The sequence below is a fragment of the Anolis carolinensis genome, chromosome 3 (genome assembly GCF_035594765.1).
Source record: "Anolis carolinensis isolate JA03-04 chromosome 3, rAnoCar3.1.pri, whole genome shotgun sequence".
NCBI lineage: Eukaryota > Metazoa > Chordata > Lepidosauria > Squamata > Dactyloidae > Anolis > Anolis carolinensis.
Genome location: NC_085843.1, coordinates 22,161,404 through 22,181,171, shown reverse-complemented (window position 1 = coordinate 22,181,171; position 19,768 = coordinate 22,161,404). Strand labels below are relative to the sequence as shown.

Sequence of the window (19,768 nt, the reverse complement as noted above, 5' to 3'; positions counted from 1 at the left end):
AAAAATAGACTACAACTCAGGACCCTTCTACACTGCCATATAAGATATAGATTATCTGCTTTGAACTAGATTATATGGCAGTGCAAACTCATGTCATCCAGCTCAAAGCAGATAAAGTGGATTATCTACTTTGATAATCTGGATTATATGGCTACTGTTCATAGTGGCTGGAAATTTATGGAGACTGCAATAGAAAAAGTATAATGTTTCTAAACTTTGAGAAGAAATTCAGCTGCTGCCACAGTATATGCAATATCAATTTAAAATATACCATTCCTGAGCAAACCCCTTTGATAGTACACTGATTCTTTAGATCACTGATTCATAACACAAGTTCTGTCGCTCCCATAGATTCCATGGGGAAAGGCCATAGGAAAGCCATCACAACTGAGGTTGTCAGAATGGGGAGGGCACTCATCAGATAAAGCCATACATGAAGATGTAAAAATGAGGCTTCTGTTTTCAAGCTGTGATGCTTTTGCATATCTGCTTTGCTCTGGCAGTAAAGCAAATACAGCAAAACAGCTGCAGATTCTGGAATCAACTGATGCTTCTGAGTTTCAAAGGGACAAATCAGCCCCTTCTTTCATTGAATTGCACAGCCCATGGTGGTTAGCAGAAAAGTGATGTCCAATTACACACCAGTAATTGAAACAAATTACTTATTCCCAACAAATGAGTAATGTTAAGGGAAAGCACTGTTGTCACATGTGTGTTTTGTGAGTAGGCTTGGCATAATCCAGATAAGTCTCTCTTTCAAAAAGCTCATTATCTGATATATCTCCTAGACTTTTGATGAGAAGCCATTTCAGCTATTGATAGGATCCAATTTTTAATAAAGGATTTTCAGTTTCCCTGTCTTCAAGACAGTTGGGAGATGCATTCAGCTAGAAATTATTCCACCTTCACATAATAGCTCTATCTCAATTTGACTAGCTCAAAGAAGGCAACAAAACATTCTTGGAAAAAGAGTCTTTCTCCCTGGCAGACTGCCACCCAAGTGGAACATTAGCTTTACATTTTAAGAACTGAATTGTGTAGCGTTGATGTGCTAGGCCAGTGGTTGTCAGCCTTCCTAATGCTGCGACCCCTTAATACAGTTCCTCATGTTGTGGTGACCCCCCCCAACCAGAAAATTATTTTTGTTGTGACTTCATAACTATAATTTTGCTCTTGTTATGAATCGTAATGCAAATATCTGATATGCAGGATGTGTTTTCATTCACTGGACCAAATTTGGTACAAATACCCAATACACCCAAAATTTGAATACTGGTGGTGTTGAGGGATTGATTTTGTCATTTGGGAGTTGTAGTTGTTGGGATTTACAGTTCACCTGCAATCAAAAGCCTCTTGAACCCCACCAACGAAGGAATTGAATAAAACGTGGCACACAGAACTCCCATGACCAACATAAAATACTGGAAGGGTTTGGTGGGCATTGACCCTGAGTTTTGGAGTTGTAGTTCATCTACATCCAGTGAGCACCATGGACTCCAAACAATGATGAATCTGGACCAAACTTGGTACAAATACTCAATATGCCCAAATCTGAATACTGGTGGAGTTCGGGGAAAATAGACCTTGACATTTGGGAGTTGTAGTTGCTGGGATTCATAGTTTATCTACAATCAAAAAGCCCCTTAACCCCACCAACAATAGAATTGGGTCAAACTTCCCACACAGAATCCCCATGACCAACAGAAAATAGTGGAAGGATTTGGATTCCTAAGACCATAAGAAATATGTGTTTTCTGACGGTCTTTGGCAACCCCTCTGAAACCCCCCTCGTGACCCCCCCATGGGTCCCGACCCCCAGGTTGAGAAACACTGTGCTAGGCAGACCCATAGAATACAACGCCTGTTGGAAACACTTGAAAACTGGGTCAACTCACTTCGACAGAAATCAGGCTCCATCGATAAACTTTAGTGGACATTCAAGAGTGCAAGTCCAGTCAGTCTTTCTTGCCCCATTGTGCTTCTTATGTATGTTTCCAAACATTTAAGAGTTAAATCTGACTTTTCATTTGTAGCTGTTGACACTGGCAATAAGAGGCCCGACAGCTAGATTAACTGTCGGAATTCAAGACACAATTGAAGACCCAGCTCTTTTGACAGGCCTACCCAGACAATTTTAACTTGTGAATTTTAATCTGGATTTTAACTTGCATTTTAACTTTGTGTATCTTGTCATATGTCTTTTAATAGTGTTTTACCCATTGTTTTAAAAACGGTGTAGTTTTGTCTGGCCTTTAGAAGTTTAACCAGAATTTCTTCTGAAGGGAGTCTCACAACCAATGACATTTGATTTGTGTAAACCTGCCAGAGAATAAGTTTCCAGAAATATAGATGGAAACTTTGTGGTAGCCTATGTCATAGAGACAAAGGTTGTTGATCCCGTTATGCCTTCATCATAAAGAGTAGCCTTCATAATAAACTATGCAATAACTGACGTATTCTTCAGATCCTCTGAAGATGTCAGCCACAGATGCAGGCAAAACATCAGGAGAAAAAGGCTGCTAGAATATGGCCACAAACCACATAACACTCGAAGTAGCATATTGCTCTTGTTGAACATCCTGCTATATAATTTCCAGGCATAGTAGCTTAATGTATAGTTGCATTTGCCAAGCGGATACTAAAACATGGCATTTTCATACTCTGTCTAAGCTGTCAGTACTTGGGCACACTTACTAGAAGTGTTAGAGCTACACCAGGGAGCCATGCTTGTTGAGTCACCTAGTCTTTTAAGCAAGGATAATGGCATAATTCTGTGGCATTGCGGAAACAAAAATGGCAGGCCCTGTCACTTGGTACAAATGTTCTTTTTCCTTGATAGTGGCGGACGTTCACCAATTTAGGAAGATGAATACTTCATTAGAGACATCTGCCAACCTGGAACCTGCTGTGATTGTCTGTTTGCAACTCTTTTTGAATCAAGCAGAGAACAAGGCAAGCAGTAATTATTGTTCTTGTCACTTTTGTTCCTTGCTGCTTTTAACTTAGAAAAGGAGGACAAAAATACAGGTAGCCAGAAATATTAACGGCACATGGATGCCCAATGATGTCAATCCCTGGGTTTTGCCCCATTCACATTTTTTTTCTTTTTTTCTTTTTAGCATTCAGAGATAAATTTAGGTATTTAAGGATTTTGGAGAACAACTTAAAACCACAATAAGCAAATGTGCATAAAAACCTAATATAATGTAATGAATCCAATCATGAAATGTTTTCATGCAAGACACCCACTTTAGTCAAACAGATGAGTCCAGAGAAGTCATGCTACCACTATATTCTGCCTTGGTCAGACCATATCTGGAATATTGAGTCCAATTCTGGGCAACACAATTTATGGGAAATGTTGACAAGCTGGAATGTGTCCAGAGGAGGGTGACTAAAATGATCAAGGGTCTGGAGAACAAGCCTATGAGGAGCAGCTTAAAGAACTGGGCGTATTTAGCCTGCAGAAGAGAAGGCTGAGAATGGACCTGAAAGCCATGTATATGTGAGAAGTCATGGGAGAAGGGAGAAAGCTTGTTTTCTGCTGCCCTGGAGAATAGGATGTGGAACAACGGCTTTAAACTACAGGAAAGGAGATGCCATCTGAACATCACTGTGAGAGCTGTTCAGCAGGGGAACTCTCTGCCTCGGAGTGTGGTGGAGGCTTCTTCTTTGGAGGCTTTTAAGCAGAGGCTGGATGGCTATCTGTCAGGGGTGCTTTGAGTGTGATTTTACTGCTTCATGGCAGAGGGTTGGACTGGATGGCCCATGAGGTCTCTTCCAACTCTATGATTCTATGAGTGTTGCACCAGGCTTAATAAAGGAAAGGAGGAAAACTTGGAGCTCAGTTTGGAGCACATTTCCTTTTGCATTCCATTTATGAAGAACATTGTTTTAATTAAATGTTAACATCTGGCTTCAGATGCTCAATCTACAGTGCCTCCTTGGTCTTCCTCCTTTGAAGAATTGCTTCACTTGCCAGAACAGAGACCTATATTGGAACCCAGTCTTACTATTTCCTTCATCCTATGAGAGTGGCCTTGATTTGCCAAGTGGAAAATGTATATTTGGTTAAAGTGCACTCTTAAACATTGCAGAGATGAAATAGAGTAGAATCATAAATAGTTGGAAGAAGCCAATGGGGAAAACCAGGCCTACCCCCTGCCATGCACGGAATAGACAATGAAAATACTCCTGACAGATGGCTAGTCCCTGTCTAAATACCTCTAGAGAAGGAGACTTCATCACACCCTGAAGCAGCATATTCCACTATCAAACAGTTATAATCTGGAAATTTCTAATGTCCATGTCGAATCTCTTTTCCTGAAGTTTGAGTCCATTGCTTCCTGCCCTGGTCTCTAGTCTCTGGAGCAGTAGAAAACAGGCTTGTGCCCTTCTCAATCAACATTACTTCAAATATTTGCAGGAAATCTCTTGGGAGGACAGGCAGACAAATGAAGAAGCAAAGACCACCAGCAATGAAGTGATGATCCTCCACCATCAACTTTGCTGGTCTGAATGCCATATTGTCCAGAAGCCCAATGACCATCTCCCAAAGGAGTTACTCCCAACTCAAGAACAGAACATGAAATGTTGAAGGGCAAGAAAAGAGATTTAAAGATGGGCTTAAAGCTAACCTTAAAAACTGTGGCATAGACACTGAAAACTGGGAAGCCCTGGCCCTTGAGTGTTCTAACTGGAGGTCAGCTATGACCTATAGTGCTGTGGAATTTGAAGGGGTACGAATGGAGGGTGAAAGGGAGAAATGTATCAAAAGGAAGACATGTCAAACCAACCAATTTCCATCTGGAAATTGATGTCCTCACTACGAAACAACATGCAGATCAAGAATAGGCCTTTACAGTCGCCTACAGTCCCACCAGAAAGACCCTACACTTAGAAGGCAATCATACTCAGCCATGAGTGATAGCTTATAATGATTTCACATATTTAAACATGGCTCCAGCTTGCAAATGTCCTTGTCAAAATCATATAATAATTGTGTCCCAAGACAGTAGGATTTTATTTGGACTGAACATTTCAGTTCAGACAACGGCCATCTCCCAATGCTGTTATCATTAACATTCCCCTGTCTCATTATAAGGGAAATGTATGCAACCAAATCATACCCTTTCACCAATAGAGTGGCTTAAAATGACCCAAGCTACTTTGTAAAGCTGCTAGCAAAGAAAAAAACCCTGTTATGTCAATCTATCTATTCTCATATTTCCTGTGTTTTTTTCTTATTTCCTATCCTTTGAAGTGACAACTAGCATTGATCATTTTAAGAAGAATTGTTATACTACTGATAAAGGCCAAGAAAAACAACAAAAATGCACCAGCATACCAAATATATACTTATTTGGAATGTCCTTCATGAAAAATATTCCAAAATAAAATATGGTGTCTTCTGTTATATATTTAATGTGGGGAAACTCCAAGTTACAGCAAGAAATGTTAAGGCGTAAGAATAGCAAGAATACATGTGTATTTCTTTCCTCCTTATAAGGAAGCCACAAATACATTGCCAGTAATGGCATGGGAAGCATATCACAACCCAGTAAATCTTCATTAATTAATGTCTTCTAGGTTGGCAGATTTTTTTTTAAACAGAGAGATAGCAAGAATAAAAAGACTCCTTTCAGTACAGACTGTGAAGGTCACTGAAAACTCCCATGAAGCCCTTTGCTGTTTATATTTTATAAAGTACACCGTGATCTTTGGCAAAGGGTCTCCAGCTCGGTTAATTATGTATCTGAATTATGTTACTGTAAGGACAATGGAAAGCCAGGAGTCTTGACACTACCGCTGAAGAATTTAAAGCCATATTTCAATTGGAAGACAATCCAGCTGCCATTTTTGCAGTTTGGTCCCATAAAACCAGTACACTCTGAAACGGAGAAAGCAAGAACAGTTCCTCCATAGCAAAACTACCTTGGCTTTATGAGCACTACTATATTAATTCATAAAGCCTAGGTGGCTTATCTTGCCTGCACATTTAGACACAAAGGGACATGTAGACATCTAGTTCCAAACCTAACAGTTCGAATCAGAACACTCTTTCCCAACTATGTCCCCTCTGGATGTTTTAATCTACAAATCCCATCACTCACAACAGTAATTGTCAATGGGGTTATGGTATATTCAAAACATCTAGAATATACAGGCTCAGACTGGAGAAAGCCAAGCTAAAAGAATCATTTAGTGCAGTAGTTCTCATCCAGGGGTCCGCAGATGTTTTTGGCCTTCAACTCCCAGAAATCTTAGCTGGTAAACTGGCTGGGATTTCTGGGAGTTGTAGGCCAAAAACATCTGGGGACCCCAGGATGAGAACCACTGATTTATTACGTAATGAGAAAGACACTGATTGTCATACCAAGAAAATGACATTCAGAAAAGGCTGGGTTAGATACCTTAACAGTAGACTTGCTATAAGACGGCTTCGAGTAGCTCATAAGCAATTGCACATGAACAAACCCCGCATTGAACATTGGGAATATAATACATTACATAGCATCAGGAGAAACTACATGGGTGAATGTTGAGAAATCTAATCTATTATCAAAGCAATTATATAGGCTGTGGTAATAGCATGCTGAACAATCAAAAGGTGTAGGAAAAGAGAAGGTGGACCCATATATTCCAGAAAAGTGCAAAGAAGTGCAAATCACCTACAACTACTTTCTATGGTAAGCAGTCCAAAGAAGAGGTTTAATTAATTCAATAGCCATCCATCTGGTTCTCAAAAAGGAAATTATGTGGGAACTAAAGGACTGCAAACAAGCAACAAAATATTGGAATATGATTCATGAAACATCCTAGAAGATCCTAAAAACAAAATTTGAAAAGAAACCAGAGTTTTACCTATTAGGCATGACAAACTCAGACATGAACTTAAACAAAAATCAGGACATCTTATTCACATACCTTACAACAGCGGCTAGAATGGTTTATGCCAAAATATGAAGACAAAAAGAAACCCCATCAAAGGAACAATGGTTGGGAAAGTTTCAGAAATAAAAGATATGGACAAATTAACCTTTTTATTAAAGAAAGTCACAGGTAAACAAATAAGACTAACGGATTGGAAATACTATGAAGACTATATGCAAGGTCTAAACTAATTGTGATAGGTAAGAAAGAGTATTAAAAGAGAAAAAATGAAGAAGAGAAGGAGACAAAACATAAGAATTCCTTTTGGAATATAGAAGAAATAGATTTAAAGAAGAGAAAATATTCGCGAAGAAGATGAATGGAAGTTAAACATTACCCTCCCCCCTCCTTTTTTTTCCTTCTTCATTTTTTCTCCCCCCCCCCCCGTCTTCCCCTCTTTCTCTTTCTCTTCCTACTTTACTATACAAAGTATTGTTCCCCCACTTTTATTCTATTGTTTTTTGAAAATTTGAAATATTTTTTTTAAAAAAGGACTGGAGCCTGTTCCTCCCACCTTGAAGCTATTACAGGTCCTTTGTATCCACACTTGACAAGAAACGCCAACAGTTGTAGAAAAATTGGTAAGACCACCACTCTTAAATTCAGTATTCCTCAGATGTTTTGTGCAAAAGTTGTCATGATCTTCAGACAGCATAGCATAGGGATGTTGGAAATTATGATCAATATTGCTCTTAGTCATGTTGGCTGGGGATGACGGGGATTGCAGTCCAACACACCTTGAGAATTAGGAAGATTAGAATTAAATTTGACATTTTTAATGTTGCCAATAATCTATAAGCAAGGGATTACATCCTCAATAAATTGCCAGTGATAAGAACATAAAAAATGGCATTTTGCCTTGTCAAATTAATTACCCACTTAGTTTGGAATGACTTTCACATTATGGTGCACTAGCTCAGAAGTGTTTTTTTCTTGGAAAAAATTCTCTTCCAGAGAGCTGTAGTGTGGACTCAAATGTGTATTGATAAATCTGGATTTTGGGAGACTATTTCCTCCATCTTCCAAATGACAGACCATTGAACATAGCTTGTGCCAGTTATGAGTGCTGCTCATAATAAAATGTGTGTAACCTCACTGTTGTACACTCCTTGATTCATCATCGTAGGTTAGATATTCTAGGCAAAACTCTTCCAAAAGTTCTACAATATGCAGTCTGTGCTTGCTGCTAATGATGTTGGGCTTCAGATCTGTTGGTAGTCTACACTAAAATAGACACATTGGATCTATGGGATTTATCTGTACTATCCACCTACTTGTTATTGAATACTTGGTTCAGAAGGTCTACTTTAGCTGAGAAGAAAAATCGGATTTAGGTTTTGGTTTTGTCAACAAAGCCAAAGGACAGTGGTGAGGAAGTTTAGCTTCCTCAATATTTTAGTTTCCACTCCACTTGGTCAATAGGGAAGGACAATGGGAGTTACAGAACTTACATTCACAACTTCATTTACTGATTCACTGGTATGAAAATGGCCCCCTAGGAAATGGCTAGGTATATTTTCTATGATACAAAGGACCATACAGCCGCATTAGAGGGCCTAGCAAATTCCTAGAGAGAATACTCTAGTTCTTCCAATGCAACTCATGGTATGCTGGGACCAGAAGTGGCTTAATGGTGGGTTCAAATAACTCCAGTAAGGATGACAATGTATATTCCACAAATAACAGAAATTTTACTGTGTATACCAAAATATTTGGATGGCAAATGTTTTCTTAGGCCTAAGAGCTAAGAGCTGTTGAGATACAGCTTGCTGAAGATGGGCGTAAGATCCTTTTTTGTACCTCACCTCTAGGATAACTGCATAGACTGAAACAAGGTGATTAATCTGATGGTCTATTTCATAGTTTACTATAGAATCCACAAGGGAACTACTGGTGCCTGAGGCAGCAACCATGTTAATCCTTTCTGCATACAATGCCATTTGTCTCAACAGACTAGTTCATGAGTTTTGTTTGCAGAAACTGCAAGTTTTTTTTTAACGTTCAGGTTCCATTTCAAGATTCAAACAGCAGTTCCAGAACCCAAAATTAATTCTGCGAGACACAGAAATTTGACAGAATCTACATGGATAATCTTCTCTTAGCTAAAATCGTCCTGGAGAGAAACCAAATGGTTCCACCCATGCCTGGCACTGACACTTTGCCCCAGGCTTGTAGTCTGGGAACTTTTCCAGACATAGCCTTACAATAACTTATTTTTATAGTGTGATCTGATCCATCGATAGTTATCTGTATCCTATCATATAAGATTTACTGGAATTCTAAATCGTTGCCCTGAAAAAGTAGTAGAGGAACGAATGAAATCCACTCAACACAATTATAAATGGGGGATGTCCCTCCAGATGTTTTGCAACTCTCTCATCCAGTACCTCTCCTGAATGGCTGTATTGGCCAATTGGGAGTTGCAGACCAGTAATAACGTAACACCCCCATCTATAAGATACTTATTATCATTACTGCAATTTGATGGGTTTAGAAGGCTCTCTAAGATAGTAAATACTGAAGCACTTTCCATTCCCACTTCACTAGCCATATTCTTCCAATAACCTATAAGCTTGCTTGCATCTTCTAGGCTAATTTGCTATCCTCAGGTGTTCTCCCTCATACATGTTTCATTGCCACTCTAGTTAGATTACAGACATGGGAAACTGGAGGGATTCCTATAGTATCCTCAGACTTGAAGACATGAAAAGCAGGGTATCTTTAGCAACCCCTCTTCCCATCAGAAGCATCTTTCTCCATGTATTGAAGCCATACTCACTGGAATGTTGCTTTGGTAATGTCTTAAGAGGGAGAACCTCAATACCACTTGTTACAGAATCTTCCTTCGTATCTCAGATATGAAATAGGCTTCATAGCTCAGTTACGAAAACAGGCAATAAAGTTAGAAGAAAATATGGAAATTAAATTTCTTACACATGGATGAATAAAGCAAGTGAATGTATACACCAAAGGAAATAGGTAAGTTTAATTTTCAAAAATATTTTACATTCTTTAATATAATATCAATGGACAGTTAAATGGCAGTACCAAAATTCACCAAATATTTCATCCTGGTTATTATTTACATACATGTATGTACAAAATTATGTAATTAACAAAAGAGAATCATACAAAAAACATAGCAGAAAAACTATAATTTGTCTTATTTTCTTAAATACATTTTGCTGTGTGGTGTTACTGAATACAGATTCCTAGTATTAGTTACAAAATAATATCCAAACAATATATAAAACTTTAGTACCAGAAAAAAAATAATTTAAATGAAATCCACAGATGCAGCCGGCTAACTCTTAATTGAATCTGGAGGGTGGAACCTAATCTGGAGCAAAATATTTTGCCTCCCATCCAGGACAACCACACAATGCAAAATGAAACAAAAAGCACCAGCTATTGAGAGTTATAGAAACGAGATGCTGCCACTCACAGGACAATATTGTATCTCAGTTTTCAGTATTTGGCAGTAAAAGTTACAGGGGGGAAATGGCTGGAGAAGGGTGCCCAACACTTTGGTTGGAAAAACCAATGTTAGTTTGTGCCATCATTTTGAAAATTTAACTGAGAGTTTAAAAACAATTCAAGCTACACTTGGACTGTGCTTTTTCTAAGGACCTCATCACATTAGGAAATACTCTGTTTCTGAGGCTAACTGAGGATAATTTCCAACGAGTCCCATCACATGACGTTTGCCCCATCCTATCAGTAATTTGTCAACATTTGTGAAATGTTGCAGAAATGGAGGATTTCTACATGATATTCTACTTGTAGTATTTGAAAAACGACTAGAGTTTTCTATTGCTAAAGTGCAGTTTTTACATGGGATCGAGAAATCAGTATGCATCTCCTCAGCAATACAAATTATCATCAGGTGGCGTGTCTGGTGGGCTGAATCTTGTGACCCTAGAATTTTCATAATGGAAGAAGTCGCCATTTCCATTTTGGATGTCAAAGGAGAAAGATCTTTACCTCATTATTTATTTATTTAACCAAAATCTGTATAATTTCTTCCTTTGTTGTATCTGTATTGAAGGAACAGAATTTTACTTTTAATTATTATGTCTCTTTAGAAGGAGAAGAAGTGTTTTCCCTGCATCACCTTAAGTTCAGCCTCAATAAACTCAAGTAGTAACTGTAGCAGCAGCATCAGTAGGTGCAGCAAAGCAGTCATATCTAACGAATCAACAATCTATTGTTTAGAAATGCAATAATATTAGATTCCTTAGAACTCCGTATTATAGAACTATTTTATTTTATTTACTTTGTTTATTATATTTATATCCTGCCCTTCTCACCCCGAAGAGGACTCAGTGTGGCTTTACAAATAGGCAGAAATTCGATGCCATAGACCAGTAGTTCTCAACCTGGGGTCCCCAGATATTTTGGCCTTCAACTCCCAGAAATCCCAACAGCTGGTAAATTGGCCAGGATTTCTGGGAGTTGTAGGCCAAAAACATCTGGGGACCCCTGGTTGAGAACCACTTCAATAGACATACATACAATAAAATACACCATTAGATGAAAACCAAAAACATGAAAACAAATCAATTTAAAACAATAATTAAAATCACACCATCCAAAATCATAATCCTAGGTTATTGCATTAGACATTTCACTGTTCCTTATTCTCTTATTGCACTAGGGCTTGCTATCCAAAAGCTTGGTCCCATAGCCATGTTTTTACTTTCTTTCTGAAGGAAGGAGGCTGCTCTAATCCCACTAGGGAGGGAGTTCCACAGCCGAAGGGCCACCACTGAGAAGGTCCTGTCTCTCATCCCCACCAGCCGCACCTGCGAAGGTGGCAGCACTGAGAGCAGGGCCTCCTCAGACGATCTTAATCTCTGAGGTGGATCATAGAGAGAGGTACATTCGGACAGGTAAGCAGGGCCAAAAGGTAGTGATCAGGCAAATGCATTTACTGTGCAGATGAGAGTACCTTTTCAAATTTCACAATATTACATAACTGCTCAGATTTAGAACATTTTTTTAAAAAAGAAGGTAACAGAGTGATGTAGGGGGCCTCCTGAACAGACTGGGTAGAGCCAACCTCCTGTGGTGTGATGGGACAAAGCACAACATTTTCTGAAGGTAGTATTGTAGTATTTGGGTGTGATGGGGTCAGTATGTATCCCATCTGCATTCAGTGAGAAAAAAACTACAGGATGTACACGGATAGAAATGGATTACTTCCTAATGTGATGAAGTCTTTTGTCAGCTACAAACATGTGCACACAGGATGTATGCATGTGAACATGTTTACAATAACCACTCATCTTCTCTTAATAGAAAACATTAAATTTTAGTCCAAAAGAAAGTAGAATAAGCTGAACATTTCTTGTTAAGAGAAGCAAAGTCAAGTGATAGTAACGGTCATATTTAGTGGCAACCTGGCAAAGAAAAGTGACTGCTTGGAGAAGGAAGTAACATAAAGTAATTTCCCAAGAACAGGAACAGTTTGTGATTTTGATGTTTGTGGAATACAGATTGAAAATGCTGAATCTTCAGTTGTGCTGATTTGCTGGGTCAGAACAACATTGTCTTGACCTGGCAGTAATTTAAGATAGTTGAGAAAATGTCTCTGCCAGTGACAATTTCCTATTTGTTCCAATAGAGGATGGTTACCTACAAAAGCATTTCTCTGCTACCACAGAACGTGCTCCTGTCTAAAACAAAGGTTGGATTCTACATGTGTAAGAAATGATAAGAACACAGATGCACATGTTATTTTCTGTTTAGCAGTTGAAACAGTGCTCAGTATATATGACAATGTGATAGTCACACATTATCTTCTACTACAGGGGTCCTCAAACTTTTTAAGTGGAGGGCTGGTTCATAGTCCCACAAACTGTTGGGGGGTGGGGGGTGGACTATGATGAAATAGTCCAAAATTAGGATTGTTGTTGTTGTGTGCCTTCAAGTCATTTCAGACTTAGGTCAACCCTAAGTCTAAAGTTCAGGCGGGGCCAGGTAAATGACCTTGGAGGACCGCATCCGGTCCACAGGCCTTAGTTTGGGGACTCCTGTTCTACTATCTTTCTCTTTACTTTTCTGTGATTTTTGTTATGTCCTATACAAACTTAATAAAATTGAAACACAACATTCAGAATAAAGTTTTTTTTTATACAGTAATAGAAAAGGTTTCAGATGGCTTGGAAGAGTGGTTAATGCTTAACATGTGTAAGAGCAACACCCAGCATGGGTTTAGCAGTACTTCCAAATCCTACCAATTCTGCTTCATAAGAGCAATAATTATCACTGGTTTTAAATTCTACTGTATGTTATCTATGAAGAACATATTTGAGACACCCCTTTTCTTTCAAAGGTTGTAAGACAAGAGTCAAAATATGGTATCTTTATGGATAGACTTGTGACGCACAATATATACTATGTTGTACCTGCAAAAACATATCTGACTATTTTCTTTCATTTATACTGTGACAAAAATATTCAATACAGAGACATTTATTTTTAAAAAGCTCTCACATTTACCAGGAACTGCTACTACAAATGTAACCCAATCTTTGATTAGAGGGAAATTGAAAGGACTTGTGCAAGGTTTACTAAATTCTCTGCTACAAGTAGCATAGGTGATGACAGATCAATGAGGTTCAAATCCAATAATTAATCTACACACAGAATGGAAATATTATTCCCACAAAAATGCCTTTTCAAAGTGAGGTCACCTTAACAAAACAGCTTCAAGGGAGTGAATCCTTGCCAAAGAATACTTTCAACAGATGTCAGAGATTAAGAGAGATTTGTTTCCCAGCACTTTTATTCTTAACATAAAACTTCAAGCTTACCAACCAAAAGTGGTTTGTTAACATCCTTTGTTTTGAATGAGTATTTTGTTGGTAAAATACCTCATATTAAGACATGAGAACTGTGTTAATATCTGTTGGCTCAGTACCATCAGCATTCAATTCTGGAATAAAACCGTCCATAACTAACCATAAGAGCTGCTCTTCATTTATTAAATCCATAAATATCATTTCAAAGAGATTTTTAGGATATCAAGAAAACATCAACAAGAAGAACTTGAGATCAATGCATTTTTGATCAAAGGAGGGAGCAAATGGCAAATATGTGTGACTGATCCTATATGGTAGGAAATAAATTTGGCAGGGCACCTGTAAAATGTTCAAAAAATTCCTCTGCTTTTGCTATTATGGAGATCGACTGAACTCAATTACCAGTTTGATCCAACTTAAAGTATAATGCCTACTTGAAATACACAATATTGTCTATACCGGCAGAAACTCTCAGGGTCTCAGAAAAAGACTACTCGTACCCAATGTGTGACGTTAAAACTGCAAAGTATATGCATTTTTATTAAATCATGGCTAGAGTTTGGGAAATTGACTTGTTTGAGCTACAGCTCCACAAATCTCCCAGCCAGCATAGCTACAAGCTATGTGCCGAAAGTCCAAAAATAATGTTTCCCAAGCTCAGGTTATGTGTGATCTACCATTCACTTTGGATGGCTACATGTTGCTCATTTCCCTTCTACAAACACAACATGTGAGAGAATACCAAGAGCATCATGCCCAGTCATTAATCTATGGACATACTCCTTGCATTTTTATGACTGCCACAAGGCCACTGCAGAAAAAACACACTTCAAGAATTTCAAAACTGCATGAAGCTGATTTGTTGAAGGGTTTCCTCACATGGTTCAGGCTGTTTAATTACAACACCCTAGTCCTCCTTTGTGTGAGAAACATAGCTGTTACGGATTCATAGATCGATGCCACACCACACAGGTAACTACTTGTATTCCCAGCAGCAAACACTTTTGCCTTGGGAATTATAATCTGAAAACAGCCTTGCCAGGTGCTACTGCATCATCATTCATGAAGTATAAGTTGAAACAGGGAAACAGTTTTGCTTTGCTCTTAAATGGGTAGGTTACTTCATTCAATAAACTTACAAGCGTTAACAAGCCCTCATCTCAGACTGTGTTCCTCTGATATTCCTGCCATGTGAGGCAGGATAGCTGCAGAAATAGATGCAAAGAAATCTATATTATACAAGAGATAGTACCATGGCAGATATATCCAAGTCACTTTGTTCTTGGGGGGTTGTCCATGTATGCAATCACATCATATGATTTCTCTATATTTAATTGCTGGTAGTACCGCGTTTCCTCGAAAATAAGACACTCTTATATTTATTTTTCCTCAAGAAGACACACTATGGCTTATTTTCAGGGGATGTCTTATTTTTTTTATCAAGTATGGTACAACATCTCATTTATGGGATGACCTCTCTGAGTTTAGTAGAAGACTACTTGCTGAAACCTTTCCCCTATCCCCTGGTATTTGTGTGGGGTGAGAGAGACCCATAGACTGTTGCTGGTTGGTGCTGGGAGGCGGGGAGAGACCCACAGTGCTGAGTAAAAGGGCAGCCACAGCTTTACTTCTTCCCCCTGAGGACACACAATACTTAAAGCAGAGCGTCTTGCTCCTCACTTCACTGAGGGGACTTTTATTTCCACTTTCTATGTCTCCCTCTATGCCTCAGCTTGCAGCATGCACAGAATGACCGGGACCTGACTGGCGGAGCTAACGCTGCATAGCCACGCCTTTCACTAGGTCTTATTTTTGAGGTCTGCCTTATTTTGCACAAATGCTTAGAAATCCTGCTACGACTTATTTTATGGGTATGTCTTATTTTAGGGGAAACAGGGTAGATGTATGAATCAGTACCATTGGAAGAGATTATGTACATACTTATTTGAAAACTTCACAGGTACTGTAGGTGAACTGGTATCTCCTAGAAAAGATCGGATAAGGCAAAAAAGTACTACAGTAACAGCACCACCTTGCATTCATTGTTAAATGTTTCAATAATGAAATGACCCAAAATTTCAGAGACACAGTAATCATATCAGTTATAAACACAACTTCCAGAACTCACCGTTTATGAAACAAGACATGTGTTTGTGGCACTGACAGGCTAGATCTCAAAGGCCAGCCCTCCATTCAGCAGAATAAACATGTAGCTTACATATTGAATGGAATAATACATGCTTTATGGAAGGGGAAGACGTGGTAATTTAAAAACATAACTTTCTCATAAACTACTGGACCAATTTGTCAGAGAAAAATCAGTTTCTTCATGTGTCAAACTCCCGGCAGAGAAATAATACATCTTATTTAAAGCTCAAGATTATTAATTTTCACTTGCTGTCCCTTGTCACTTTTTTTTTAATCACTGAAAATTCCAGGTCCTATTATTTTATTTGCATTAAATTATTCCATTAGCGTTCACTGTGAAGGCCAAAGGTAAATATATATATATATATATATATATATATATATATATATATATATATATATATAAATACAAAGCCATTAACTTACATGTTTGGCATCTGGTTTAGGATTACAATATTTCAAAGCAAAAGACGGTATAAATATAATTTATTAATAATTATATGGATAAAGCACAAAGTAGTGAAGGAAAACAAAACAAAACACACATATACCACATTAAAATCCATTTTAAAACAAAAACCACTCACATTAATTAAATGGTGTGCAAATTAATGGGAGCGACAGCCCTGTGTCACACATTGCATTTGCAAATAGTGAAATCTGTGATCATATATGAAACATTTGAGTAGGCATTTAAATCAAAACTTTCTTGAAATGGGTGGGACCAACTGAGAAAAAACTTCCAGCTGAGAAAAAACAAGAGCCAATTCGCCTTTCCTTTATCTTCAGTTTCTCATTTTCCACTGATATGATTTCTTTTTAGAAAATGTTACTAGTGGTGGAAAACACAAAAGGTACCATTTTCAGTTTCAAAGTCCAGAAAGATTATTTTAAAAAAACACAACCCCTGTTGACAGTTCTCATTAGATTCTCGTAAGAGGCTACATAATCTGTAGTCACAGAAGTCGAAGGAAATCTACCACATGCAGGGCTACCTGGCAGATCCTTGTATCTGTGTCAGATTAAAAAAATCATAGTGCTTATTGCTTGTCACCATGGATACCATGAAGATACTGCTGACTGCTAACTACTACTGGAGAAAGACAACGTAATTCTCCGGGACGAGTCCTGTTTTGCCTTCATACGTTGCTTTTAGCCATCCTGGCTCCACTGATGGATACACTGCGAAGAAATGGAATGGGTATTACTTTGAACTTTGTTTTAGATGCATGCTTTATTAAAAAATAATTTAACAACAGTAGGAAAAATAACAAAAAAATGGGTGAGTGCCTGCCTGCACTATGCATATGTACATTTGCATTAATCCATCACCTTATTTATATTCCACCCTTCTCCCAGACTGGGGCTCAAGGTGCAAAATATACAGTAAAAACATATAACACAACTTCCATATTCATAGGGGCTATGTTCCTAAACTAATTGTGGAAACAGGAAAATGTGAGTAAAAGTGAATCCTAGTGAAATGAATGATTTCTGCAAGGAATAGCCAAAGTGTAACCCTGGAGGACTTGGAAAATGCTTACAGAAGATCCCTCTACAAATTCTGTAGGTCTGGCATGGACAAACTTCGTCCCTCCAGGTGTTTTGGATTTCCTAAAAGGAATTGTGGAAGTTGAATACCAAAACACCTGGAGGGCTGAAATGTGCCCATGCCTGCTCTAGGCCCTCCAGGGTAGCTCTAGGTAACATCTGGGGGAAGAATCACTTAGGACAGGATATCTTAAACTTTTCCACTCAAGACCTGGCCTGAGAAACTTTGATGGGATCCCAGGCATATAGGTATATAAAATAAGTATAAAAACCAAACATTTACTGGTAACAAATCAGCATTCGTAAGGCTTGTGAAACAGTCAGACTTTCCTTTTTATGAAGCATATTCTGCAGAGTATTCTGTAACATTGCAGAACAGATTCATGTAAATGCCTAAAACTGCCATTAGTTCAGAAAACTTTTACTGGTGCCAAAATTTTTGGGACCCTGGATGAATGGATTTTAATCTTGGACATGCTTAAAATTTTATATAATGTGATTTTATTTTGCAATGGTATCTGTTTTGTATAAATTGTTGTTTTGAAGATTGTTTTATATGAATTGTTGTTTTTACATTGTTTTTAGGCACTGAATTTTTGCCTATTTATTGTAAGCATCTTTGAGTCCCCTCGGGGAGAAAGGCGGGGTAAAAGTGATGTAAATAAAATAATAAAATAAATAAATAAGTTGAGGTAAGGGGACCCCATTTGGGGTCGGGACCCAAGGTTTAAGAAGTAAAATAATTTAACATCTGACTTTAAAACAAAAATTAATAACAACACAGCTCTTTTCTTGTTAAAACACATTTCTCAAAGATTTGCTGGAAAGTAAAGTTTTGGCTGCTAGAAAACAACAATTCCCTATGGAGGGAATTCTAAGGTTTCGGAGCAGAAAAGGCCCTCTTCCTTATTTCCACCAAACGTGCCTAGGATGACTGCGGGATAGAGAAGTTTGGACAGGCTCATGGGGGAATACTTGAAACATATGTGTGCACCAATACAATGAGAATCACCATCAGAGAGTTAACTGTGTTAAGGATGTTGCAGCAAACTCAACAAGGAGATACAGGATGTAATCAGACTGCAAGACGTCACAAGACTCCTGTTTTTGGGTACAAAAACAAAAATGAAAAATACTACATCTTACCATTGGAAAATATTGCTCCCTGTGGGAAGGAGAGTTCATGACTGTGTTCAGCTTTACAGGAATACATGGCCTTGGCTTGCCTGAAAAAAAACAAAAACCCAGAGCTTGCATTCATACAGACCAAAAGAAAAGGATGATCTATGACAGGAAGGACATTCCAGTAAATCTAATGGTACTAAAAATGGTTTTTGGGATGTGTTTCTGAAAGTTAAGAACACAACATAAACTCTGCCCCTAATTTAACCTCCCAGTTCTTGCCTTTCACACACTGGTTTCTCTTACCCTTAGGTCTTATCAGCCTTAAATAGGGATGCATCAACACTGTAGAATTAATCCAGTTTCACACCACTTAAACCAGTGGTTCTTAACTTGTGAGTGCCCAGGTGTTTTGGCCTACAACTCCCAGAAATTCCAGCCAGTTTACCAAATGTTAGGATTTCTGGGAGTTGAAGGCCAAAACATCTGGGGACCCACAGGTTGAGAACCACTGACTTAAACTGCCCTGGCTCAATGCTATGGGTTCTTGGGGATTGTAGACACCAGCACTATTTAGCAAAGAAAGCCAAAGACCTTGTAAAACGATACCTCTACTGTGTATATGCATTTACACAGATGCACTTTGTATAGTTGCTGATTAGTCCTGATGCTTACCTTCATTCATGCATTTGCTCCTAATCAGAATTGAATTCAGTTTCCAGATTATTACATTCAGAGTGATTTCCTAGTGTTACGGCACAATATGTGCTGTGGATTCATATATGAGGATGGGGGTTATTTCTGAGCTCTTAATCATAAATTGAGAAATTTCCTTCTTCACAAACTGAATGTATTTATTTGCGAAAATATATGTAGCTTGCAACACTCCCCCTCCTGAAAACTGTTAAATTTCTCAAGGAAGTGAGCATAAAAGAAAAATATAAACTAAAAATAAACAAAAAACACTCAAACAAACATATCAATACAGCATTTTTCCTTTTTGCATGTTGACACCTTGTTGTTGTCCTAATAATTCATGAATGGTTGTTGATCCAACCTCTGGTATTTTGTTTTTGTTTACTGCCTTAAAAATCTTCACAAATATAGTTCTCTATCGCAGTAACTGCAATGCAGTTAAAATACATCACATTATATACCCAGTCAGCCATAACATTCACTAAGGTGCCTTGGGAAATCTACAATCTCTC

General features: G+C 38.2%; 1 protein-coding gene across 4 annotated transcripts in view; it reads right to left on the bottom strand.

Annotated features, from left to right (window-relative positions):
• Positions 1 to 16,356: 16,356 nt before the first annotated feature.
• Positions 16,357 to 19,768, bottom strand: part of arhgap42 (Rho GTPase activating protein 42) — a 210,307-nt gene continuing 206,895 nt past the window's right edge. For all 4 annotated transcript variants that reach the window (XM_062977124.1, XM_003219305.4, XM_062977123.1 and 1 more), the window contains exons 23-24: positions 18,585 to 18,664; positions 16,357 to 17,069 (exon numbers count right to left, since the gene is read on the bottom strand). In XM_062977124.1, coding sequence (XP_062833194.1) covers positions 16,978 to 17,069; positions 18,585 to 18,664 — 172 coding nt within the window. In that variant the 3' untranslated portion in view covers positions 16,357 to 16,977. The remainder of the gene's footprint in view (positions 17,070 to 18,584; positions 18,665 to 19,768) is intronic.